Source organism: Cherax quadricarinatus, chromosome 3 (genome assembly GCF_038502225.1).
Source record: "Cherax quadricarinatus isolate ZL_2023a chromosome 3, ASM3850222v1, whole genome shotgun sequence".
Classification (NCBI taxonomy): Eukaryota; Metazoa; Arthropoda; class Malacostraca; order Decapoda; family Parastacidae; genus Cherax; species Cherax quadricarinatus.
This window is the reverse complement of record NC_091294.1, coordinates 2,458,131-2,481,946: the sequence shown is the minus strand read 5'-3', so window position 1 is coordinate 2,481,946 and position 23,816 is coordinate 2,458,131. Positions and strand designations below refer to the sequence as shown.

The window sequence follows — 23,816 nt, the reverse complement described above, 5'->3', positions numbered from 1 at the left end:
GCCATGTTTCTGGTAAGATTAGTGCAGTGGTACCTAGACTTATGAATTTAATGTTGTGACGGTGTATCTATAGCTTGCTCGTAGCTTGGATTTTGGCTTTCAACTCAAAGCAAAAAATCGACCGAGTGACAGCTCATAACTCGTAAGTCAAGATACCACTGTAGTTCATTATTTACAGTGTCTGTTAGTATAGTTGGGTTTGGGCGAGAGAAGACAAAAGTAATGTCATCTGCAAATAAAATGGGTTTAAGAAGTTTAGATGTATTTGGGAGGTCATTGATGTAAATGAGAAAGAGAAGTGGGCCAAGGACATTACCCTGTGGGACTTCAACAAGAACAGGTTGTGTAGTGGAGTTAATGCCATTTATGTATACATACTGGTTTCTATTGCTATGATACCTGAGTTGAAGGAATGATGGAGCAAGAACAGGAACAATATTGCGTGAAAGACAGGTTTCCAAGTTTCAGGAATTGTTCAGCATAATAAATTGTTGTTAGGGTCACATTAAGGTAAGGAGTTATTTTTTAGCAGTAGCTTTAAAGTGGCTGGCAGATAAAGAGACTCGGGAATCTTCAGGCAGAGTGTTCCAGACTTTAGGTCCTTTTACGCTCATTGATTTTTTACACAGGGTGAATCAGACACATGGAATATGATAAGAGATTTTTGTGTCTGGTATTTTGCCTGTGAGTTCTGTTGCAACTATCAAAAAAGAATTTTTGGGGAAAATTGATATTAGAATTGATTGTCCTTGTTTGTCCTGTTTTTTTAATAGTACTGGGTATGAGTATTGTATAGAAATTTGTTTTCCAAATGTAATGCTAAGAAGTAACATTCATATTGTATTGTTTATTATTATTATTATTTTTTTTTTTTTCAACAAGTTGGCCGTCTCCCACCAAGGCAGGGTGACCCAAAAAAGAAAGAAAATCCCCAAAAAGAAAATGCTTTCATCATCATTCAACACTTTCACCACACTCACACATAATCACTGTTTTTGCAAAGGTGTTCAGAATACAACAGTTTAGAAGCATATACGTATAAAGATACACAACATATCCCTCCAAACTGCCAATATCCCAAACCCCTCCTTTAAAGTGCAGGCATTGTACTTCCCATTTCCAGGACTCAAATCCGACTATATTATTATTATTATTATTATTATTATTATTATTATTATTATTATTACTGTACCATATTATGATGATTATTAAAAAATAGCTTCTTATCAACATTCATATTAATTATCTTTATTATTATTATGTGGATGAGACTCATACTTCTATATTAGTACATTATTCACCCTCGTTCATAGTGGATATAAATTTATTAAGCTGTACAATGTTATACTGCAATTTGTTTATATATAACTAAAAAACATAAACAATCCAATATGTCCCACAGGTCATGCAAACGAGCAACAATGAATTCATCCGCAGCCTTTTTCCTGATGTGATTAATGCTAGTACCAAGAGTAGACCCTCCACAGCTGGCACTAAGATTCGAACTCAGGCCAATGAACTAGTCACAACCCTCATGCAGTGTGTACCTCACTACATTCGCTGTATTAAGCCAAATGAGACTAAAAAGCCTCACGACTGGGATGACCAGATGGTGAAGCATCAGGTGAGGAACAAGTGTAATATAATTCCTCAATAAGTAAACTCTTAATGTGATCAACTAATGATGGGGGATTTTTCTGTCTGTTTAGTTGGAATAATTTTTAAAAATTACAGAAAAAGCATGAAAGTACTCCACTGTATATCAGATATAGTACTGTACACACAATTTACAATAAACTGAAAATAAAGGAGTTCAAATTATAATTTACCCAGCAGGTTTTGTCTGTTATCTCGGAAGTCCTCTGTAATGAGGTTTTACATGTTCTCTGCCTTGATTCACCATGTTTAACCATAAAATTATTGATGTGAATTGTTAACACACCTTTTATTTTATCTATTAACCCTTTCAAAAGTCTGTTAATCCTTAGTCTCTCTTCAGATTTCCTCATTCTTTTTTGAAACCTTTTATTTTACTGTTTTGGAATTTCATTGAGCTATTTTTCAGTATTAGGTGTTCCAGACATTTGTATTCCATATGGTTCACCTCATCTTTTGTAGACTCAACTTCCAACATATCCACTCCCGAACTTTTTTCTTCTTTTTCTTCCATCAAGGCAGGGTGACCCAAAAAGGAAACACTTTCACCATTATCCACACATAATCACTGTTTTTACAGGGGCGCCCAGATACAACAGTTTAGATGTCGCTCCTAACAGCCAATATCCCAAACTCCTTTAAAGTACAAGCATTGTACTTCCAACCTCAAGAACTTAAGTCTGGATAACTGGCTTCCCTGAATCCCTTCATAAACCCTGGTGTCCAAGCTCCTTGAGAACAAAACCTCTTTTACCCTCTCCCTCCATCCTTTCCTGATAGGCTGGTAGACAGCAACCACCCAGGGAGGTACTACTGTCCTGCCAAGTGAGTGTAAGACAGAAACCTATATTTGTTTTACATGATGGTAGGATTGCTGGTATCTTTTTTCTGTCTCTCAAACATGCAAGATTTCAGGTACGTCTTGCTACTTCTACTTACACTTAGGTCACACTACACATACATGTACAAGCATATATATACATACCCCTCTGGGTTTTCTTCTATTTTCTTCTAGTTCTTGTTTATTTCCTCTTATCTCCATGGGGAAGTGGAACAGAATTCTTCCTCCATAAGCCATGCGTGTTGTAAGAGGTGACTAAAATGCCGAGAGCAAGGGCCTAGTAACCCCTTCTCCTGCATAAATTACTAAATTTAAAAAGAGAAGCTTTCGTTTTTCTTTTTGGGCCACCCTGCCTTGGTGGGATACGGCTGGTTTGTTGAAAAAAAAGAAAAAAAAGATGATGGTAGAAGTGCTGATGTCTGTTTTCTCTCCCATAAACAAACATGATAACAGGTATATTTTGCTACTTTTAATTATAATTAGTACACATGCATGTACAGTGTACACATTTATGTATACACACTCATCTGAGTTTTTTTTTCTTAATAGTTCTTTCTTCTTTCAACACACCGGCCTTATCCCACTGAGGCGGGGTGGCTCAAAAGGAAAAACAAAAGTTTCTCCTTTTACATATAGTAATATATACTGGAGAAGGGGTTACTAGCCCCTTGCTCCTGGCGTTTTAGTCACCTCTTACAACACGCATGGCTTACAGAGGAAGAATTCTGTTCCACTTCCCCATGGAGGTAAGAGGAAATAAACAAGAACAAGAACTATAAAGAAAATAGAAGAAAACCCAGAGGGATGTGTATATATATGCTTGTACGTGTATGTGTAGTGTGACCTAAGTGTAAGTAGAAGTAGCAAGATGTACCTGAAATTTTGCTTGTGTATGAGACAGAAAAAGAAAGACACCAGTAATCCTACCATCATGTAAAACAATCACAGGCTTCTGTTTTACACTCACTTGGCAGGACGGTAGTACCTCCCTGGGTGGTTGCTGTCTACCAACCTACTACCTAGAACCATTCCCATATATCAGAATATATTTTCTTCTCTCATACTCCATGGAGGCAAAGAAGGGAATGTATGACAGTACAGTGGACCCTCGACCAACGATATTAACCCTTTGACTGTCGAAGGGCCCAATCCTGAAGTGTCTCCTGGTGTCGCAGAATATTCGAAAAAAAAAAAATTATTTTTTCTTATGAAATGATAGAGAATCTTTTCCCGATTGTAAAGACACCAAAAAAACGAAATTTGATGGAAAACTGACGGAATTACGCTCTCGCGAAGTTAGCGACTTCGGCGATATTTAAAAATCGGCAATTTCGCCCACTTTGAGCCCTATTTTCGGCTAATTCCGTTATTCCAGTCAACCAAACTCATAACTATTTCTTCAGAACTCTATTTTTTCTATCGATTGAGCACAAGAAACTGCCCATTTACCGATTTCAACTACCCAATAACATGGTCAGAAATTTGCAATTTGGCCAATTTCACGAAAATTAAAAAATACGACAATTTCAAAATAAGGTCCAGAATGAACAATGCAGACATTCCTGGCTCTAAAATAAGATTTTCTTTGTTCATCAGTCATGTCTCCAGGTCCCTGTGATATTACTCTTGCTTTTTATTTTGAAATTTTATTCAAACAAAAAATAGAAGATTTACTGTTATGCAGACTACTGCAATACTGTAATAATTGTAAAAATTACATCAACCCATTCATGACTGCGTATTAGAATGGCTATTTGGACATTTATTGGACAATGACATCATTTGTTTACTTTTGAACATCGGCAAAAATCAAACATTTCCTGTACTTTGTGCTCCATTTCCAGGTTCTTTTTATAGTGAAATTAATCAAAATCACCTCCATTTCTATAATATAGTTTCCATTCTATCAAATGAGACCATGAAAACGAGAATACAACCACAAATACTATACGAAAATAGACCACAAAGTCGGCATTTTAATTAAAAAAAACGGTCGGAGTTTTTTTTTTCTCATTATGCACTGCGTGCTCCAGGATTTTTTTTATGTGGTGCACACTGACCACACAGACCCATTCTCTCACATGTGGGCCTACTAGCTTTCTCCTGCCTGATTTGAAGCCGCTAGAATTTATGAGTATACATATATATATACGTCAAACACGGTACCTCACAAACGTATATATACGGCCGCGACAGTCAAAGGGTTAATCCATTCCTTAGAGCTCATCGTTAATCAAAATTATCGTTAGTCGAGTTAATTTTCCCCATAAGAAATAATGGAAATCAAATTAATCCATTCCTGACACCCCAAAGTATTGAAAAAAAAATTTTTTACCACATGAAATATTAATTTTAATACACAAACTGAAGAAGACATGCACAGTTACATGACACTTACCTTTATTGAAGATCTGGTGATGATTGATGGGATGGGAGGAGAGGAGAGTGTTGATGGTCTTAGTGTTTAGAAGGGGAATCCCCTTCCATTAGGACTTGAGGTGGCAAGTCCTTTTCTGGGGTTACTTCCCTTCTTCTTTTAATGCCACTAGGACCAGCTTCAGAGTCACTGGACCTCTGTCGCACAACATATCTGTCCATAGAGGCCTGTACCTCCCGTTCCTTTATGACATTCCTAAAGTGTTTCACAACATTGTCAGTGTACAGGTTGCCAACACGGCTTGCAGTAGCTGTGTCAGGGTGATTTTCGTAAAAAAAGGTTTGCACTTTAAGCCACATTGCACACATTTCCTTAATTTTTGAAGTATGCAACTTCTTCAATTTCTCTATCCCCTCCTCCAAAGCAGTTTCCTCAGGTATGGCCTCTTGCTGTTGAAGATTATCTAGCAGCTTATCAGTGGTTAGTTCTTCATTGTCCTCCTCCACCAACTCTTCCATATCCTCCCCACTAACCTCCAACCCCAAGGACTTCCCCAATGCCACAATGGATTCCTCAACTGGCATAGGATTCCCAGGGTTAGCCTCAAACCCTTCAAAATCCCTTTTGTCTACACATTCTGGCCACAGTTTTTTTCCAAGCAGAGTTCAAGGTCCTCTTAGTCACTTCCTCCCAAGCCTTACCTATAATGTTTACACAATTGTGGATGCTAAAGTGATCTTTCCAAAACTCTCTTAGAGTCAATTGAGTTTCTGAGGTCACTACAAAGCACCTTTCAAACATAGCTTTTGTGTACAGATTCGTGAAGTTTGCAATGACCTGCTGGTCCATGGGCTGCAGGGGAGTGGTATTAGGAGGCAAAAACTTCACCTTAATGAAGCTCATGTCCACAGAAAGTCGTTCTGCCAAGTCTGAAGGATGACCAGGAGCATTGTCTAATACCAGGAGGCACTTAAGGTCCAATTTATTTTCCAGGAGGTAATTTTTCACATTGGGGCAAATGCATGGTGTAACCAGTCATAGAAAAAGTCCCTAGTGACCCATGCCTTACTGTTTGCCCTCCACAGCACACACAAATTAGCCTTGAGGACATTGTTTTTCCTGAACACTCTGGGAGTTTCAGAGTGATACACCAATAAAGGTTTCACTTTGCAATCACCACTAGCATTGGCACACATCAACAGAGTAAGCCTGTCTTTCATAGGCTTTTGTCCTAGGAGTGCCTTTTCCTCCTGAGTAATGTACGTCCTGCTTGGCATTTTCTTCCAAAACAGGCCTGTTTCGTCACAATTAAACACTTGTTCAGGTTTCAGTCCTTCACTGTCTATGTACTCCTTGAATTCCTGCACATATATTTTAGCCGCTTTGTGGTCCGAACTGGCAGCCTCACCATGCCTTATGTATGCCACTACGACTCTTAAATCTCTCAAACAACCTTTGCTGGCCTTAAATTCACTCACATCACCACTAGTTGCTGGCATTTTTTTAATTAAATTGTCATGCAACTTCCTAGCCTTTTCACATATGATCGCTTGAGAGATGCTATCTCCTGCTATCTGTTTTTCGCTTATCCACACCAATAACAGTCTCTCAACATCTTCTATCACTTGCGATCTCAGTTTTGAAAACATAGTTGTACCTTTGGCAAGAACAGCTTCCTTGATTGCCGTTTTGTTGCCCACAATAGTAGCGATGGTTGATTGGGGTTTTGTGTACAACCTGGCCAGCTCGGAGACACGCACTCCACTTTCATACTTAGCAATGATCTCTTTCTTCATATCCATAGTAATTCTCACCCTTTTTGCTGTAGGGTTGGCACTAGAAGCTTTCTTGGGGCCCATGGTGACTTATTTTTCAGGTGCAATCGCTACAAACGCTGTGATAATGTGAAATGTTCAGATTGTATGTTTGGATGGGACCGCGGTGGCTGGCTGGCTTGTAAACACTGGCACCCACAGGACAAGTGAGGCGCGCTCAGGCCACAAGTGGACGAGTCTCGAATGGAAAGAATAGCGTTGGTCGGTTTTTTTAGCGCTAGTCAAGGCAAAATTTTTCCGTTAAAATGTATCGCTAGTCGGATTTAACATTAGACGATGCCAACGTTGGTCGAGGGTCCACTGTATAGTGGTATCAACACTCTTATATGGGTGTGAAGCATGGGTTGTGAATACTGCAGCGAGGAGGCTGGAAGCACTGGGGATGTGTCTAAGGGCAATGTGTGGTGTAAATATTATGCAGAGAATTCATAGTGTGGAAATTAAGAGAGGTGTGAAGTTACAAAAAAGTACAGTCCCCATCCCTTTTCCGAAATTCTGAAATTCGAAAAGTTCCAAAAACCAAAGTTTTTTCATGGTGTGGAGCATCAGTCATCTCTACATAGCTCCAATGCTGCCGGTTGTGTCATAAGAACATAAGGAAGGAGGAATGCTGTAATAGGCCTGTTGGCCCATACTAGACAGGTCCTTCACAAATCTGACCCACTAACAGAATAAACTCTACCCAAGCAATAAGCTTTGACAGTTATATTGCTTGGATACAGTTAATTCTGTTAGTGGGTTGGATTTGTGAAGGCCTGCCTAGTATGGGCCAACAGGCCTGGAAATGTAAACACATATGCAGTATAACATAATCCTATATTGACAACGTTTCACCTATGCAGTGGGCTTTATCAAGTCACAGACAGATCTACCTGGGTGAAACATACGTGAGTATAGGATGATGAGAATGCTGGGTCAGGTGGAGAAAGCTGCATGTGACAATCTTCCAGGTAGAGTGATAGAGTCTAAAAACTTGGGTAGCTTTTAAAAGAGATGTGATAAGTATATGAGTAGACCTTCTTCAGTATTCCTCGATTCTTATGTTCTTATGTGGGATAATGATGAAGTTTCTTGGCAAGAGGTTCAGCTATGTTATAGAAGCCATTGTTCTGGTTGAAGTTCGATGTACAGATAAGTGATGATTCCAGGATTCTTCGGTATTGAGTGTTGTCTTCTTTGGCGATAAGTCTTGCGTTTCTGTAGTTGATTAAATGGTTGTGTGAATTTTGGTGTCGAACACAGGCATTCCTTGGATCGTCAGATCTGCCTGCATACTGGTGTTCTGAAATACGTTTTTGGAGGTCTCTTGATGTTTCGCCAATGTATAATTTGCTGCAGTCATTACAAGGGATTGTGTATACCCCTGCAGAGGATTGAAGCTTGTCCTGTCTATTACTGGTAATGTCCTTGATGGTGGTGGATGTGGAGGTAGATACTTGAAATGAGTATCTACATCCAAAACCCCATTCCAAGTATCTACCTCCACATCCACCACCATCAAGGACATTACCAGGACAAGCTTGTCCTGGATTGAAGCTTGTCCTGTCATTAGACAGGACAAGCTTCAATCCTCTGCAGGGGTATACACAATCCCTTGTAATGACTGCAGCAAATTATACGTCGGCAAAACATCCAAAGACCTCCAAACATGTATTTCAGAACACCAGTACGCAGGCAGATCTGACGAACCAGGGAATGCCTGTGTTCAACACCAAAATTCACACAACCATTTAATCAACTACAAAAACGCAAGACTTATCGCCAGAGAAGACAACTCTCAATACCTAGAGTTTACCTGGAGAAAGTTCCAGGGGTCAATGGCCCCACGACCTGGTCTGTGACCAGGCCTCCTGGTGGATCAGAGCCTGATCAACCAGGCTGTTACTGCTGGCTGCACACAATCCAACATGCGAGCCACAGCCCAGCTGGTCAGGTACCGACTTTAGGTGCTTGTCCAGTGCCTGCTTGAAGACAGCCAGGGGGCTATTGGTAATCCCCCTTATGTATGCTGGGAGGCAGTTGAACAGTCTCGGGCCCCTGACACTTATTGTATTGTCTCTTAACATGCTAGTGACACCCCTAACACGTTAAGAGACAATACCGAAGAATCCTGGAATCATCACTTATCTGTACATCCAACAACTTCAACCAGAACAACGGCTTCTGTAACATAGCTGAACCTCTCGCCAAGAAACTACTTCATCGCTATCCCACATAAGAGCATAAGAATCGAGGAACACTGAAGAAGGTCTACTCATATACTTATCACATCTCTTTTAAAAGCTACCCAAGTTCTTAGACTCTATCACTCTACCTGAAAGATTGTCACATGCAGCTTTCTCCACCTGACCCAGCATTCTCATCCTATAAATACTCACATATGTTTCACCCAGGTAGATCTGCTTGTGACTCGAAAAAGCCCACTGCGTGGGTGAAACGTTGTCAATAAAGGATCACATTATACTGCATATGTGTTTATATTTCCATTATGCCGGTATTTTATACCATTTATTGCCAACAAGCTTATTGCAGTGTTCCTCATTTCTTATGTTCTTATGAGTGAGAGGGGTTGGATATGAGTGAGACTTACACATGAGTAAATAGAATTATCAAAGCTTATTGCTTGGATAGCATTGAAAATTGGGTTGGGCAAATATTCTGTTAGTGGGATGGATTGTGAAGGACCTGCCTAGTATGGGCCAACAGGCCTGCTGCAGTGTTCCTCCTTTTTTATGTACTTATGTTCTTATAACTATACTAGGCAGACTGTTCCACTCATCAACATAAGAAAGGAGGAACACTGCAGTAGGCTTGTTGGCCTATATCCTAGGTTCTCTATGCATATGCTGCTATGTATGATAATCTATGTAACTGTATTTGTGTATGCCTGAATAAACTTACTTACTTGGCAGGTCCTTCACAAATCCAACCTACTAACAGAATAAACGTTACCCAAGCAATAAGCTTTTATAATTCTGAAATTTGAAACACTGCTGGCCCCAAGGGTTTCAGATAAAGGGATGGTGACTGTATTATTCAGAGGGATGAAGAGGGGTTATTGAGGTGGTTTGGTCATTTAGAGAGGATGGAGCAAAATAGAATGATTTGGAGGGTGTACAAATCTGTAGTGGAGGGGAGGAGGGGTAGGGGTTGTCCTAGGAAATGATGGAGGGAGGGGGGTAAAAGAGGTTTTGTGTTCAAGGGGCCTTGACATGCAGCCGGTATGTGTGAGCATGTTAGATAGGAGTGAATGGAGATGAATTGTTTTTGGGAACTGATGAGCTGTTGGAGTGTGAGCAGGGTAGTATTTTATGAAGGGATTCAGGGAAACCTGTTAGCTGAACTTGAGTCCTGGAGGTGGGAAGTACAATGCCTGCACTTTAAAGGAGGGATTTGGGATATTGGCTGTTTGGAATGACATCTAAACTGTCATATCTGGGCACCTCTGCAAAGACACTGGTTATGTATGAATGATGGTGAAATTGTTTCTGTTTTGAGTCGCCTTGCTTCAGTGTGAGATGGCCGGCATGTTAAAAACAAAAATACTCCCTCCATCGAGATTGATGGACTGACCACATCGACTCAAGGCTGAGGGACTGATTACCTCATTCTCCTCCTGTTCTTCACATTTTTCCTTTGTATGGACTGGTGAAGCCACTGTGTGGTGAAACATTTCCTCAATAAAGATACCCAAGAGTTGCAACCATTCATCTACATGGTTAGGATTGCTAAGTCATGCATAGAGCTCATAAGTTACAGCTTGGTGGTTAGCTTAGATTATCACAGCCTTAAAGGTAGCTAGGCAAGTTGTGAAAGGCAGTCAGTTTTGAAGTTATTTCTATATCACCAATACATAGGAATTTTTGCTTAAAGTATTAGCACAAACTTTACAACTTTAATTGGAAGGAGGGACATAGCCAGCCAACACAGGCCCTGTACCAGGCACAGAGTTGGGCTCTCACTTTATTGAAAATCATAGAAGTATGTCACATTTTTGAGATGCAGAGTGTACACAGATTAACCCTTAAAATGTCCAAATGTAGATCTACGTTTGCATGCATAGCACTCTGACCTTGATTTTCTCCGTAAGAAAGCATATATAAAAAAACGTAGATCTATGTTCGGAGTTCTATGTGAGCAAACGTAGATCTATGTTTGGACAGTTTAAGGGTTAATAAAAGACAAACAATATACTTACAATTAATTTTTTTAATTGAAAAATAGAGCAAATTTTGAAATTTATATTGCTAATCTCATCACTTACTATAATAAAGTTTTAGGCTTATACTATATTCAAAAACAAATTATTTAAAAATAAATAAAGACAAAGGTAGCAATTAGAAACTTTATCAAGATGACTTTTCAAGTGCATAGCAGATTTTAGCAAGTGTGATAGATCATACCTGGCAGTAGCACACTAAGTAGGATGAAGAAAGCAGTCAGGAGTAATTTCTTGTATGTATTTACATCTGATCATGTTTTTCTCTTCTATCTATAAATTGTGCTACCACCAAGTATGATAAGTCAGACTTGATAAAGACTGCTGTACAGGCAAAATGTTTTTTTTTCTTTTGTTTGTTTTTTCATCAAACCGGCCATATCCTACTGAGGCAGGGTGGCCCAAAAAGAAAAACAAAAGTTTCTCTTTTTAAATTTAGTAACATATACAGAAGGTGTTACTAGCCCCTTGCTCCTGGCATTTTAGTCACTTCCTACAACACGCATGGCTTATGGAGGAAGAATTCTGTTCCACTTCCCCATGGAGATAAGAGGAAATAAACAAGAACTAGTAAGAAAATAGAAGAAAACCCAGAGGGTTGTGTATGTATATGCCTGTACATGCATGTGTAGTGTGACTTAAGTGTAAATAGAAGTAGCAAGACATACCTGAAATCTTGCATGTTTATAAGGCAGAAGAAAGATGCCAGCAATCCTCCTTCTTCTTTCAATAAACCGGCCATATCCCACCGAAGCAGGGTGGCCCAAAAAAGAAAAACGAAAAGTTCTCTTTTCAACTTTAGTAATGTATACAGGAGAAGGGGTTACTAGCCCCTTGCTCCCGGCATTTTAGTCACCTCCTACGACATGCATGGCTTACAGAGGAAGAATTCTGTTCCACTTCCCCATGGAGAGAAGAGGAAATAAACAAGAACAAGAACTAGTAAGAAAATAAAAGAAAACCCAGAGGGATGTGTATATATACACTTGTACATGCATGTGTAGTGTGACCTAAGTGTAAGTAGAAGTAACAAGATGCACCTGAAATCTTGCATGTTTATGAGACAGAAAAAAGACACCAGCAATCCTACCATCATAGAAAACAATTACACTCACTTGGCAGGACAGTAGTACCTCCCTGGGTGGTTGCTGTCTACCAACTCACTACCTAGGTGCTTAGGACATGTTTAGTACAGATTTTTCTGTCCTGGGACCTTGGTCACATTTTGAGTGACCAATGTCCCAGGACTGAGATGTTTGCATTAAATATGTCCTTAGTGACTGCATTTTTTCTTCGTTCATCTTGTGCTCAATACTGGAGAGCACCAGAGCTAATAGTAGTGCTCTTTGTCATTTTTTGAAGGCAGGCTCTGTAAACAGTTATTCCTGGTCTCTAGATTGCCACATTACTCTATAAGAGATTTATCAGCTACATTTTATAGTTTAATTTTGTGTGTATTATTGGTAAAAAGCATTTTAAAATAATGAAAACTTGACTTAACCTTTGTACTATATAGGTAGAATACCTGGGATTGAAGGAAAACATTAGAGTGAAAAGAGCTGGTTTTGCATATCGACGGCCATTCCAAAAATTTCTGCAAAGATATGCAATCATAACGAAGGAGACCTGGCCTTCATGGTCTGGTAATCCTACACAAGGTATACACATCATCATGAAGAGTGTCAACATGGACCCCAGCCAATATCAGATTGGCAGGAGTAAAGTATTTATCAAGGTACAGTACCTTTATTGAAGTTTGTTTTTATTACATGTTTGCAATTTGGTCTAAATCTTAAACATTAATCCTGTATTAATACAATTTAATACTCAAGCCTTAGGAATTTAATTTATGTTTGGAGATTTAATATTTTTATATATGAATTGCAAATGAATTGTTTTTATTAAATTTGTTAATATTGCACTCATGCTCACTAGTATGCAGCACCAAATGTTGAGAGTCAGTCAATGCTGAAAATGAATTCATCCATATGTACAACTGCATTACATGTTCAGTATGATCTCTGCTTAGTTACTACTTTCATCAAGTACAGTATATTAAATTCAGTAAATCTTGATAATTAAAAACTTATAAGTAACTTAACAGGTTTGAATGAAATAAACTTTTTTTAGAAAGAATGAAGTAGAACACTACAATACAGTATATGGAGTTAATAGCAATGCCATATGTGAGGGTTCACATGACCCCTTGTACATATTAGTCCTAAGACCCAACCACTAGTACTGTTGCCACCACTGCTATTGAAATAAAATGCAATACAAAAGCATACAGTGCTTTAATTACAAGGCAGTTGAGTAGGTAAACTGCCATATTCATTCTTTGTCCTTATGACCCATCTCTACTGTCTCTGGCTGGTAAGCAGCCCTTCCTGTCAGTAGTGACCCACCAGCATGACGAGCACTTCCTGCTCATGTTCCCAGATAAAAAAAAATAAATATTTTCTTTGTAAAGGTTACAATGTGTATTTACAATTTTGGTTTGCTCAGTACAAAGAAAGCCACTATCATGCCAGGGCATTTTGGGCAGACTAATCCTAGTACATAATAACTACTTAAACCTAGACAAGATAAGTGGTTAACTTTTATTAAAATCTTTATTTAATCTTGACCCTTTGACTGTTTTCGACGTATAAATACGTCTTACGAGCCAGTGTTTCTGACGTATATATACTCAATAATTCTAGCGGCTTCAAATCAAGCGGGAGAAAGCTGGTAGGCCCACATGTGAGAGAATGGGTCTGTGTGATCAGTGTGCACCACATAAAGAAAATCCTGTAGCACACATTGCGTAATGAGAAAAAAAAAACTGATCGTTTTTTTGGAATAAAACGCCGACTTTGAGGTGTATTTTCGTATAGTATTTATCGTTGTATTCGCGTTTTCATGGTCTTAGGTGATAAAATGGAAAACATATTACAGAAATAGAGATGATTTTCATTACTTTGACGATGAAAACGACCTTGAAACTGAGCTCAAAGTAGCAGAAATGTTCGATTTTTACCAATGTTCAGAAGTAAACAAATCACACCACACGTCCAATACACGTCACCTGGGGAGTCTAATATTCTTTCACTAGTGCACTGATATTATTTATACCATTTTTACAATAATGCAGTAGTCTGCATAACAGTAAATTTTGTATTTTTTTGTATGAATAAAAAATCAAAATAGAAAGCAATAATAATATAAGAGGGGCCTAGAGATGTGACTAATGAACAGAGGATATGCTATTTTAGTGCCAAGAATGTCTACCTTGTTTATTCTGGACTCTATTTTGAAATTGGCATCTTTTTTAATTTGCATGAAATTTGCATGACCACTATACTGGGTAGTTCAAATTGGTAAATGGGCAGTTTCTTGTACTCAGCTGATAGATAAAATGGAGTTCTAAAGAAATAGCTATGAGTTTGGTCAACTGGAACAACGAAATTGGCTGAAAACAGGGCTCAAAGTCGGCGAAATCGCCGATACACATATGTCGCCGATTCCGCTAACTTCGCAGGAGCGTAATTTCGAACTTTCGGTGTCATTACCATCGGGAAAAGATTCTCTATCATTTCATAAGAAAAAATAATTTTTTTTTTTTTGAATATTTGGCGACATAAAATGACAGTTTCAGAAAGGGGCCTGAAACAGTCAAAGGGTTAATACTAATGTAAGGTAGTCAAGGTGGAGACATATAAGATCTTGATTTTGCATATAATAAAAACAATGTTATAATTAATGGTTCAAGCAGTAATATTTCATGGATTGGCAGATGTTTAACCCTTTGACTGTTTCCGACGTATAAATACGTCTTACGAGCCAATGTTTCTGACGTATTTATACGCATAAATTCTAGCAGCTTCAAATCAAGCAGGAGAAAGCTGCTAGGCCCACATGTGAGAGAATGGGTCTCCATGGTCAGTGTGCACCATATAAAAAAAATCGGGGAGCCAGTGGTGCATTGTGGGAATGCCATTTCAGTTGTCATTTTTCAGCATGTCTAGTGGTAAGAAATATGTGATTCCCCAGCAAATCTGGGACTCTTCTCTTCCCAAGTGATGCTCTAACACAGATGGAAGTGTCAGTGAAGATCAATTTCATGATTTGGAGGAGTTTGAGACCAAAAGCAATGGAGGAGGAGGAGGGGGAGGAGGGGAGGAAGAGGAGGAGGAGGAGGAGGGAAGGAAGAGGAGGAGGAGGAGGAGAAGAGGAGGAGGAGGAGGAAGAAGAAGATGTAATAATATTGTTCCCTTGAAGCAAGAAAAAAAAAAGTCCACCCCATGACAGTGACAAGATAAGGGGAGATAACATCTGATAAGAGCTGACTTTGATGAGCGTAAAGGAGGGTAATATTACATGACCATCGCCTCCCTTTGTTTTTGCTGGTACACAAACATTTCTGTCTGTCTATTTGTCTGTCTGTCAAGCTCCCTGTCTGTCCATCTAGCTCTCTGTCTCAGAGAGAGCCACAAGACTGTGTCATCACGTTTACTCACATCTTCAAGCAGAGTATAGCACTTTGTCTGGATTTCTTGGGTTATCCTAGGTAATTTACACTATGTATACTTGTATTTATGTGTACCTGTGAGACAGAGATAGGCAGACAGAAAGAGAGACAGATTGAAAGATATAGAATGAGGGAGAAAGATAATTAGATAGAATGGAGGAGGGGAAGCAGCATCCGACCCCATTGTTTTGACAGGGGTAGGGGTAGTGACTAATGAGATAATATGTCACTTTGACAGCTGCCGACTTCTGACTCAAAACAATTATAAGCCACACACTCGCACACAAGGAGGAGGAGGAGAAGGAGGAGAAGGAGGAGGAGAAGAAGGAGAAGAAGGAGGAGAAGAAGGAGGAGAAGAAGGAGGAGAAGGAGGAGGAGAAGGAGGAGAAGGAGGAGGAGAAGAAGGAGAAGAAGGAGAAGAAGAAGAAGGAGAAGAAGAAGAAGAAGAAGAAGGAGAAGAAGAAGGAGAAGAAGAAGGAGAAGAAGAAGGAGAAGAAGAAGGAGAAGAAGAAGGAGAAGAAGAAGGAGAAGAAGAAGGAGAAGAAGAAGGAGAAGAAGAAGGAGAAGAAGAAGGAGAAGAAGAAGAAGAAGAAGAAGAAGAAGAAGAAGAAGAAGAAGAAGAAGAAGAAGAAGGAGAAGGAGAAGAAGAAGGAGAAGAAGAAGGAGAAGGAGAAGAAGAAGGAGAAGAAGAAGGAGAAGAAGAAGGAGAAGAAGAAGGAGAAGAAGAAGGAGAAGAAGAAGAAGAAGAAGAAGAAGGAGAAGAAGAAGGAGAAGAAGAAGAAGGAGAAGAAGAAGGAGAAGAAGAAGGAGAAGAAGAAGAAGGAGAAGAAGAAGGAGAAGAAGAAGAAGAAGGAGAAGAAGAAGAAGAAGAAGAAGAAGAAGAAGAAGAAGAAGAAGAAGAAGAAGAAGAAGAATTGTTTGTTTGTTTGTTTGTTTGTGTAAACAAGTTTTGTAAACAATATATTGATAATTATGTTTGTGTGCTTATTGTGTTGTATACAACGAGTGTATATATATACATTGCACCTTACTTTGGTCTCATAGGCCACATAAGTTATGTGAAAAAATAAAATAGTGAAAAAAACAACAAACCTTCAAATACAAGTAAACTAAAGTTTACCGGGTGAGCGGCAGTCGCCGCTGTTGCCATACGCGGCTCATTTTCTGCAAACTTCACGGCTCTATATCTCGGTAAGTACCAATGGCAAAAATTTTTTTTTTGGACTAAAACACTTTAACCCTTTCAGGGTTGACAGGCCCTCTCCCAGAATTGTTCTCAGGGTTGCCAAAATTTCAAAAAAAATAAAAAATTATTTTTTCTTATGAAAAGATAGTTTTTTTTTTTTAATCTTATAGGCTAAACAAAAAATTTTCACCATCAATACTTACCGAGATATGGAGGCGTGAATTGACAGAAAATGACTGGCATGTGGTAACATCGCTGACTGCCGGTCACCCGGTTTTAGTTTATTTAGTTTTTGGTATTATTTTCTATTATTTTTTTATTTATTTTTTTTTCAAGTAACTTTTATGGCCTGTGAGACCAATATGAGCACTATTTTGTAAGTTTTTTCTCTTTATTTACTACACAATAACTGCACAAACACTGTTGTCCTTATATTGTTTATAATTGTTGTTTACACACACAAACTATATGAAATGTTGTTTATTACTATTTTTCTATATTTTATATACACATATACAGTCACAGGGAATGTTTCTAGAAGTTCTGCAGCCTGTGGAAGTCTTTGAAACATGGTGTAATGCACAGTGGTGTTTTACACTCCTCACACATAAAACGAGTGTCTCTTCATTGTTGTGGGCGTTTTTTTTTGTATGTGCACAGACCTAACACCTCTTCTGAGCCTTTTTCTTGAAAGCAGTAGCAGGCAGTTTTACTAGGAAGTGATCACCATGCTTCAGACGAGAAGGTAGTTGTTGAAAATTTAGTGGGCGGTTTTCTATTGCAGGTGTTGTTCCTTGGTACTTGAATACTATTTGTCTGATGACAGACAAACAGAATTCGCCATATGGTGGTTTGTTTCTGGTCCTCATCTTATACATATTATAAGCATTGAGCATGGAAATGTCCAGAAGATGGAAAAAGAGTTTTATGTACCACTTATAACTCTTGCAAACACAATCAGCAAACCCAATCTGCATGTCACATTTGTCCACTGAGCACATATTGAGGGTGTAATCAATCACAGCTGTGGTTTTAGAATGGGTTCATTGCTGTCTCTATGCTGCCTGCCAGTGTTGGTCATTTCATTAGGGTGAACTGATGACAACAGTGTGACATCTTGTTTGTCATGCCACCGAAATGCCATGATGTCATTGGCAGCAAATGCCTGCAACTCACCTCTACGAGTGCCAGCGTCAAACCTGGGCATATGTTTACGATTTGCACGCACTGTGCCACACACACATCTGTCATGTTCACTTGCAAAAAATCACTGAGTGAAGGGCTTGTGTACCAGTTATTAGTATATAATATATGCCCCTTACCAAGGTATGGTTCTATCATTGTTCTAACCACATCACCAGAGATGCCCAATAACTTCCTGGTATTTTACAATGTATAACTTCCAGTGTACACAATAATATCCAATACAAGACCACTGTAGCACTCACAAAGCACAAACAACTTTATACAAAAGCGTTTCCTCATGCTTGGTATGTACTGCTTGAAAGAGAGTCTTCGTTTGAACAGAATCAAAGATTCGTTAATTACAAGCTTCCTGAAGGGATAAAAATACATATTGAATTTCTCTTTCAGATATACAAACACATTCCTAATCTTATATAACCTGTCGTTTCTGTTACGCCTGGTTTTGTGTGACAAGTGAAGCATACGTAATAGTAGCACAAATCGATTCACTCCCATTATATCACTGAAACCTGGGGTTGCAATCAGGTGGTCTGTTGACCAGTATGATTTCACACTGTGCTTATACACATGTGGCATAAGCATTATTGTGGCAAAGAAAAGATACATCTCAGCCACAGTTGTCTCCTTCCACTTGTGTAGACATGATTTTGGTGAAAGTATTGTGTTTGCCATGGTGTACTCGTAGTATCTGTTGCTTTCCCTGACAATAATTTCCATCAGGGGTTCGTCAAAGAATAACTCGAAACATTCCAGTTCAGTGGCATTGTTTCCCAGTGTACAATATGGCCATATTCCACTTTGGCTTTCATCAAACTGGTGGGGATTTGGAACAAAATTGGCAGCTTCCTGCCAATCCCAGGTGCGTTCTGCTGGTGGGTACTGGACATTGACAGGTGGTTGTGGTTGTGGAGTTTATGGTTGTAGAGGTTGTGGTTGTGGAGGCTGGTGTGGTGGGTGGGTGGGGGATGGTGGCTTTTGTTGTAGATCAGCTGAGGCAGCGGTGTGGGTGGCAGCGTGGGTGGTAGTATGGCCCACTGCTGGTGCCTAACGGCCGGCACCACCAGTACCACCACCATGCACATTTTCCATCCCAATTGCAACACTATCATCTTCATTTTCTCTGTCTGTTCCTGTTGTACAGCCACGGGATGTACTCCTTCCCTTTGGAATAGCATATGGCACACTACCAGAGCGCATATATCGTCGTATATACTGACACTTCACTGGAGAATATTCCACTTCACTATCACAACTGGAACTGTTTTCAAGAGCTTGTAGTTCATATTCACTATCACTATCATCACCAATGCTCACATCTGAGTCCGGGATTTGGAAAAATAGGAGGTTTCCTCTTTGATTCTCGTATAACTGAACGTGAACAAGATGGCCCAGCAGCAGAGGTAGAATGCTGAGGGTTGTCTGGGTTTTCTTCACTATTACCGGTATTATGGTCATTAGTTTCGGTCACAACCTCATTAAAACCTTGAAACTCATCTTCACTGGCACTTCCATCTATATTAGAACTGTCACTGGGGAAAAAAAGTGTCCCAATTCGCCGAGGAGTGAGGAGCTTCTTACCGCAAGGCATGGCAAACTAGGTCTACTAAAATGGCGTTCCCACAATGCGCCACTGGGTCCCAGATTTTTTTGTACCGTGCACACTGACTACACACACCCATTCTCTCACATCTAGGCCTACCAACCTTTTCCCGGGAGATTTGAAGGTGCTAGAATTTATGCGTACAAGTACTACATCAAAAAACCTGGCGCGTAAGCTGTACTAGTACGTCGGAAACCATGAAAGGGTTAAGAATCATCCTCACGAATGTTTTACACAAGCAGTTAGTAAGAGATATTGGGCGAAATGCATTTTGTTGATTGGGCTTTGGACTTGGAATGATGAGGCTGTTGGTCCAAGATCGAGGGAGCTCCCCAGTTACATAGCTCATATTATATAATTCAAGTAATGCATTACCTGGTACTCGACACAGCAATCTGAGTACAGTGGACCCCCGCCTTACGATATTAATCTGTTCCTGAGAACTCATCGTGAGCCAAAATTATCGTAAGGCGAATTAATTTTCCCCATAAGAAATAATGGAAATCAAATTAATCCGTGCAAGACACCCAAAAGTCTGAGAAAAAAAATTTTACTACATGAAATATTAATTTTAATACACACAAACTTAAGAAGACATGCACAATTAATACTCTACTAAGAATAGAATACATGACACTTACCTTTATTGAAGATCTGGTGGTGATTGATGGGATGGGAGGAAGGGAGTGTGCGGAAGTTGTTATTGTTTAGAAGGGGAATCCCCTTCCATTAGGACTTGAGGTATCAAGTCCTTTTCCGGGGTTACTTCCCTTTTTTTAATGCCACTAGGACCAGCTTGAGAGTCACTGGACCTCTGTCGCATAACAAATCTATCCTTAGAGCTCTGTACCTCCCGTTCCTTTAAGATTTACCTAAAATGGGCCACAACATTGTCATTGTAATAGTCACTAGCACGGCTTGCAATAGCTGTGTTAGGGTGATTTTCATCCATAAAGGTTTGCACCTCAACCCACTTTGCACACATTTCCTTAATCTTTGAAGTAGGCACAATGGATTCCACAACTGGCATAGGCTTCTCAGGGTTAGCCCCAAACCCTTCAAAATGTTTCTTAATTTCCATAGTAATTCTCACCCTTTTTACCACAGGGTTGGCACTAGAAGCTTTCTTGGGGCCCATGGTGACTTACTTTGCAGTTACAAGCACAAAAAACACTGGGATAAGGTGAAATGTACCAAATGTATGCGTGGATTCGACCGCACTGGCTGGCTTGTAAACACTGGCGCTGAGGCCACATGTGGGAAGCGTCCCGGACAAATCGCGTGAGACGAGTTTTTTAGCGTGAGGCAAGGCAAAATGTATCGTATGGCAAATTTAACGTAACGCGATGCCATCGTAAGGTGGGGGTCCACTGTATGTTGTAAGTAATACCATCCTCACCAGGCGACATGGAGTTGCCCTTAGTGCTGCATCAATTCATAATTAGTAAAAGGAATGTTGCAGTCATCTTCCTTGCTGAGCATGAAGCAAACAATTCTCTCCCTTGCATCATATTTGTCATTTAAATTTGCCTGTGTGGTACTGGGAAGATTGTCATAGCTAGATGTAGCAGCCCAAGCACTGACTAACTCATTCGCCCTATGTAAGGGATGAGGGTGCACGATCTGCCCAATTTTGCTACCCTTAATTCTATTTATGTCCCTCCATGCCCAGCTAAGTGGGGTGTGAGCATTGAGACTATTGACAAATTTAAAAAGAGTAAGGAAATAGTAAATGTATATGAACAGTGTACCTGGAAGTGGATGTATCAGCAGGTGAAGAATGAGCCAAACCACATAATAGGAAATGGAAAGGAAGTTGCAGGTGTTGAATAATCCATAGAAAGAAATTTGTTTATGGAATTAAAAGGGGAAGAGTATCAAAATATAGTGAAGCCAGTTTTTTGTAGTATGATGCATGGTCTTTGAATGTTACTATGAGGGGGAGGCTGGAAACTTGGAAAAGTCATTCATAGTTGCAGATTGCTGGGTCCTATATATATATATTTTTTTTTTTTTTTTTTTATCTGAATATTATAGAAACCACTTTGAAAATGCAATTTCATTTTCCATCCAAAAATATTTCATTGATTAATTTTTTTAATTCATTGGTTGGTGACCTTAACTCTTGTGTAAAGGTCATGAGTTAAGGGTCTTGTCAGAACACCTTCACATCACATTAAATTATTTTACTAATCATTAACTTATTTTTTTTTTTTGTTTTTTTTTTACCTTTTAGGATCCAGAGTCTCTATATATGCTTGAAGAGTGCAGAGAGCGCAAGTATGACTATTATGCTCGAGTCATCCAGCATGCATTTCAGAAATACTTCAGGTTAGTTGACTTTCACACTGCATGGACATCATTCATTTGGAACCTTGCAAGTGTGGGATTACCTGTTGAATTTACAGTATTTATTAGTACTTACATGTGTGGCATATATATGCTCATGGTATCCCATTTTCATCTCCATGGGGAAGTGGAACAGAATTCTTCCTCCATAAGCCATGCGTGTTGTAAGAGGCGACTAAAATGCCAGTAGCAAGGGGCTAGTAACCCTTTCTCCTCTATATATTACTGAATGTAAAAGGAGAAACTTTTGTTTTTTTCTTTTGGGTCACCCCGCCTCTGTGGGATATAGCTAATGTATTGAAAGAACGAGGAAGATCCCATTTTCAGTATTTATTATGTTATGTACTGTATATGTTAAAGGTACCTTCTATTGGATCCTTTTGCAGCAGTCTTCCATTGTATTTGTTAAGAAATATTTTATAGTGTTCTTTAGCAACTGCCTTTTTCATGATTTTGCAAGTGAGGTCTCCTGCTCTTCCTGATGAAGTTAGCAAGAAGTCCTTCTTGTCTGCTGTACTACATAGTTTTGTGACCATGTTTGTTCTTTCATATATATTTTTTCCCATTGTGCCTACCAGTGATGCCATTTTCTATTTTTATTTGAGCTCTTAAAAACTGAGTACACTAAATTTAAGCTGCATTTTCTAATCTTGATCTTGCTCTAATTTTTTCACCCTCCATATATTAAAAACTATTTTCAGACTTGCTAGTATAGTGTACAATATTCTCACTACTACCATTGCATTACTCTTCAACAAATCACTAGAAACCAACACTTTCCCGGCATCACTCAGAATAGTAAGGATTACACCAATACACAAAGGTGATGACCCAACAGATGTAAACAACTTAGGCCATTATCAAACTTTGAGAAGCTCGTACACAAAAGGTTATACTCCTTCATTACATCACAAAGCATCCTTAACCCCTGCCAGATTTGGCTTCAGGAGAAACAAAAGCACAAATGATGCAATAATAAAAATGTTAGACCTAATATAGACAGCACTTGAAAAAAAGAATACCCACTTGGACTCTTTATCAACCTTAAGAAAGCTTTTGATACAGTAGACCACAGCATCCTACTTCTCAGGCTTGATCATTATGGTATAAGAGGCCATATACTTGCATATATCAAGTCTTACCTTACTAATAGAAAGAAGTATTTCTCTATCAAGGACACAACCTCCTCAACAAGATCCTTGGACACAGAGAAGCGTTCTTGGCCCCCCTTCTTTTCCTTTTATACATCAACGATCTTCCAAGTGTATCACAACAACTTACTCCTATTCTTTTTGTTGACAACACAACTTTTGTCATCTCCCATCCTAATCTAGCCTCACTCAACACTATTGTTAATGAAGAGCTCACAAAAATAGCAACCTGGATGACTGTAAACTTACACTTAATATAGAAAAAAACTTCTACATTATGTTTGGGAGTAGAGCAAGTGAGGTCCAATTAAACATTATGCTTATCAACATCCTTCTTGCTAAACAGAATGAGGGAAAATTCCTGGGTCTGCACCTTGACAGCAATCTGAAATTCAACATCCATATCCAACACATAACAAAAAAAGTATCTAAAACAGTTGGCATCCTTTCAAAGACACAGTACTATGTACCACAAACAGCATTACTTACCCTATACTGTTCATTAACCCTTTGAGGGTTTTGGCCGTACTAGTAAGGCTTACGACCCAGGGTTTTTGACGTACTAGTATGCCTAAATTCTACCGCCCTCAAATCTGGTGAGAGAAAGCTGGTAGGCCTACATATGAAAGAATGGGTCTATGTGGTCAGTGTGTGCAGTATAAAAAAATCCTGCAGCACACAGTGCGTAATGAGAAAAAAAGAACTTTGACCGTGTTTCGGGAATAAAACAGCGACTTTGCACTGTATTTTTGTATGGTATTTATTGTTGTATTCTATTTTTCTTGGTCTCATTTTATAGAATGGAAGACATATTACAAAAATTGAGATGATTTTGACTGGTTTTACAATGAAAAGTACCTTGAAATTGAGCGCAAAGTAGCAGAAA

General features: G+C 39.1%; 1 protein-coding gene across 2 annotated transcripts in view; it reads left to right on the top strand.

The window, feature by feature from the left end:
* LOC128706544 (unconventional myosin-Ie) overlaps nt 1–23,816 on the top strand; it is a 701,146-nt gene that overhangs the window by 596,935 nt on the left and 80,395 nt on the right. For both annotated transcript variants that reach the window (XM_070089967.1, XM_070089969.1), the window contains 3 exons: nt 1,403–1,624; nt 12,445–12,663; nt 21,667–21,761. In XM_070089967.1, coding sequence (XP_069946068.1) covers nt 1,403–1,624; nt 12,445–12,663; nt 21,667–21,761 — 536 coding nt within the window. The remainder of the gene's footprint in view (nt 1–1,402; nt 1,625–12,444; nt 12,664–21,666; nt 21,762–23,816) is intronic.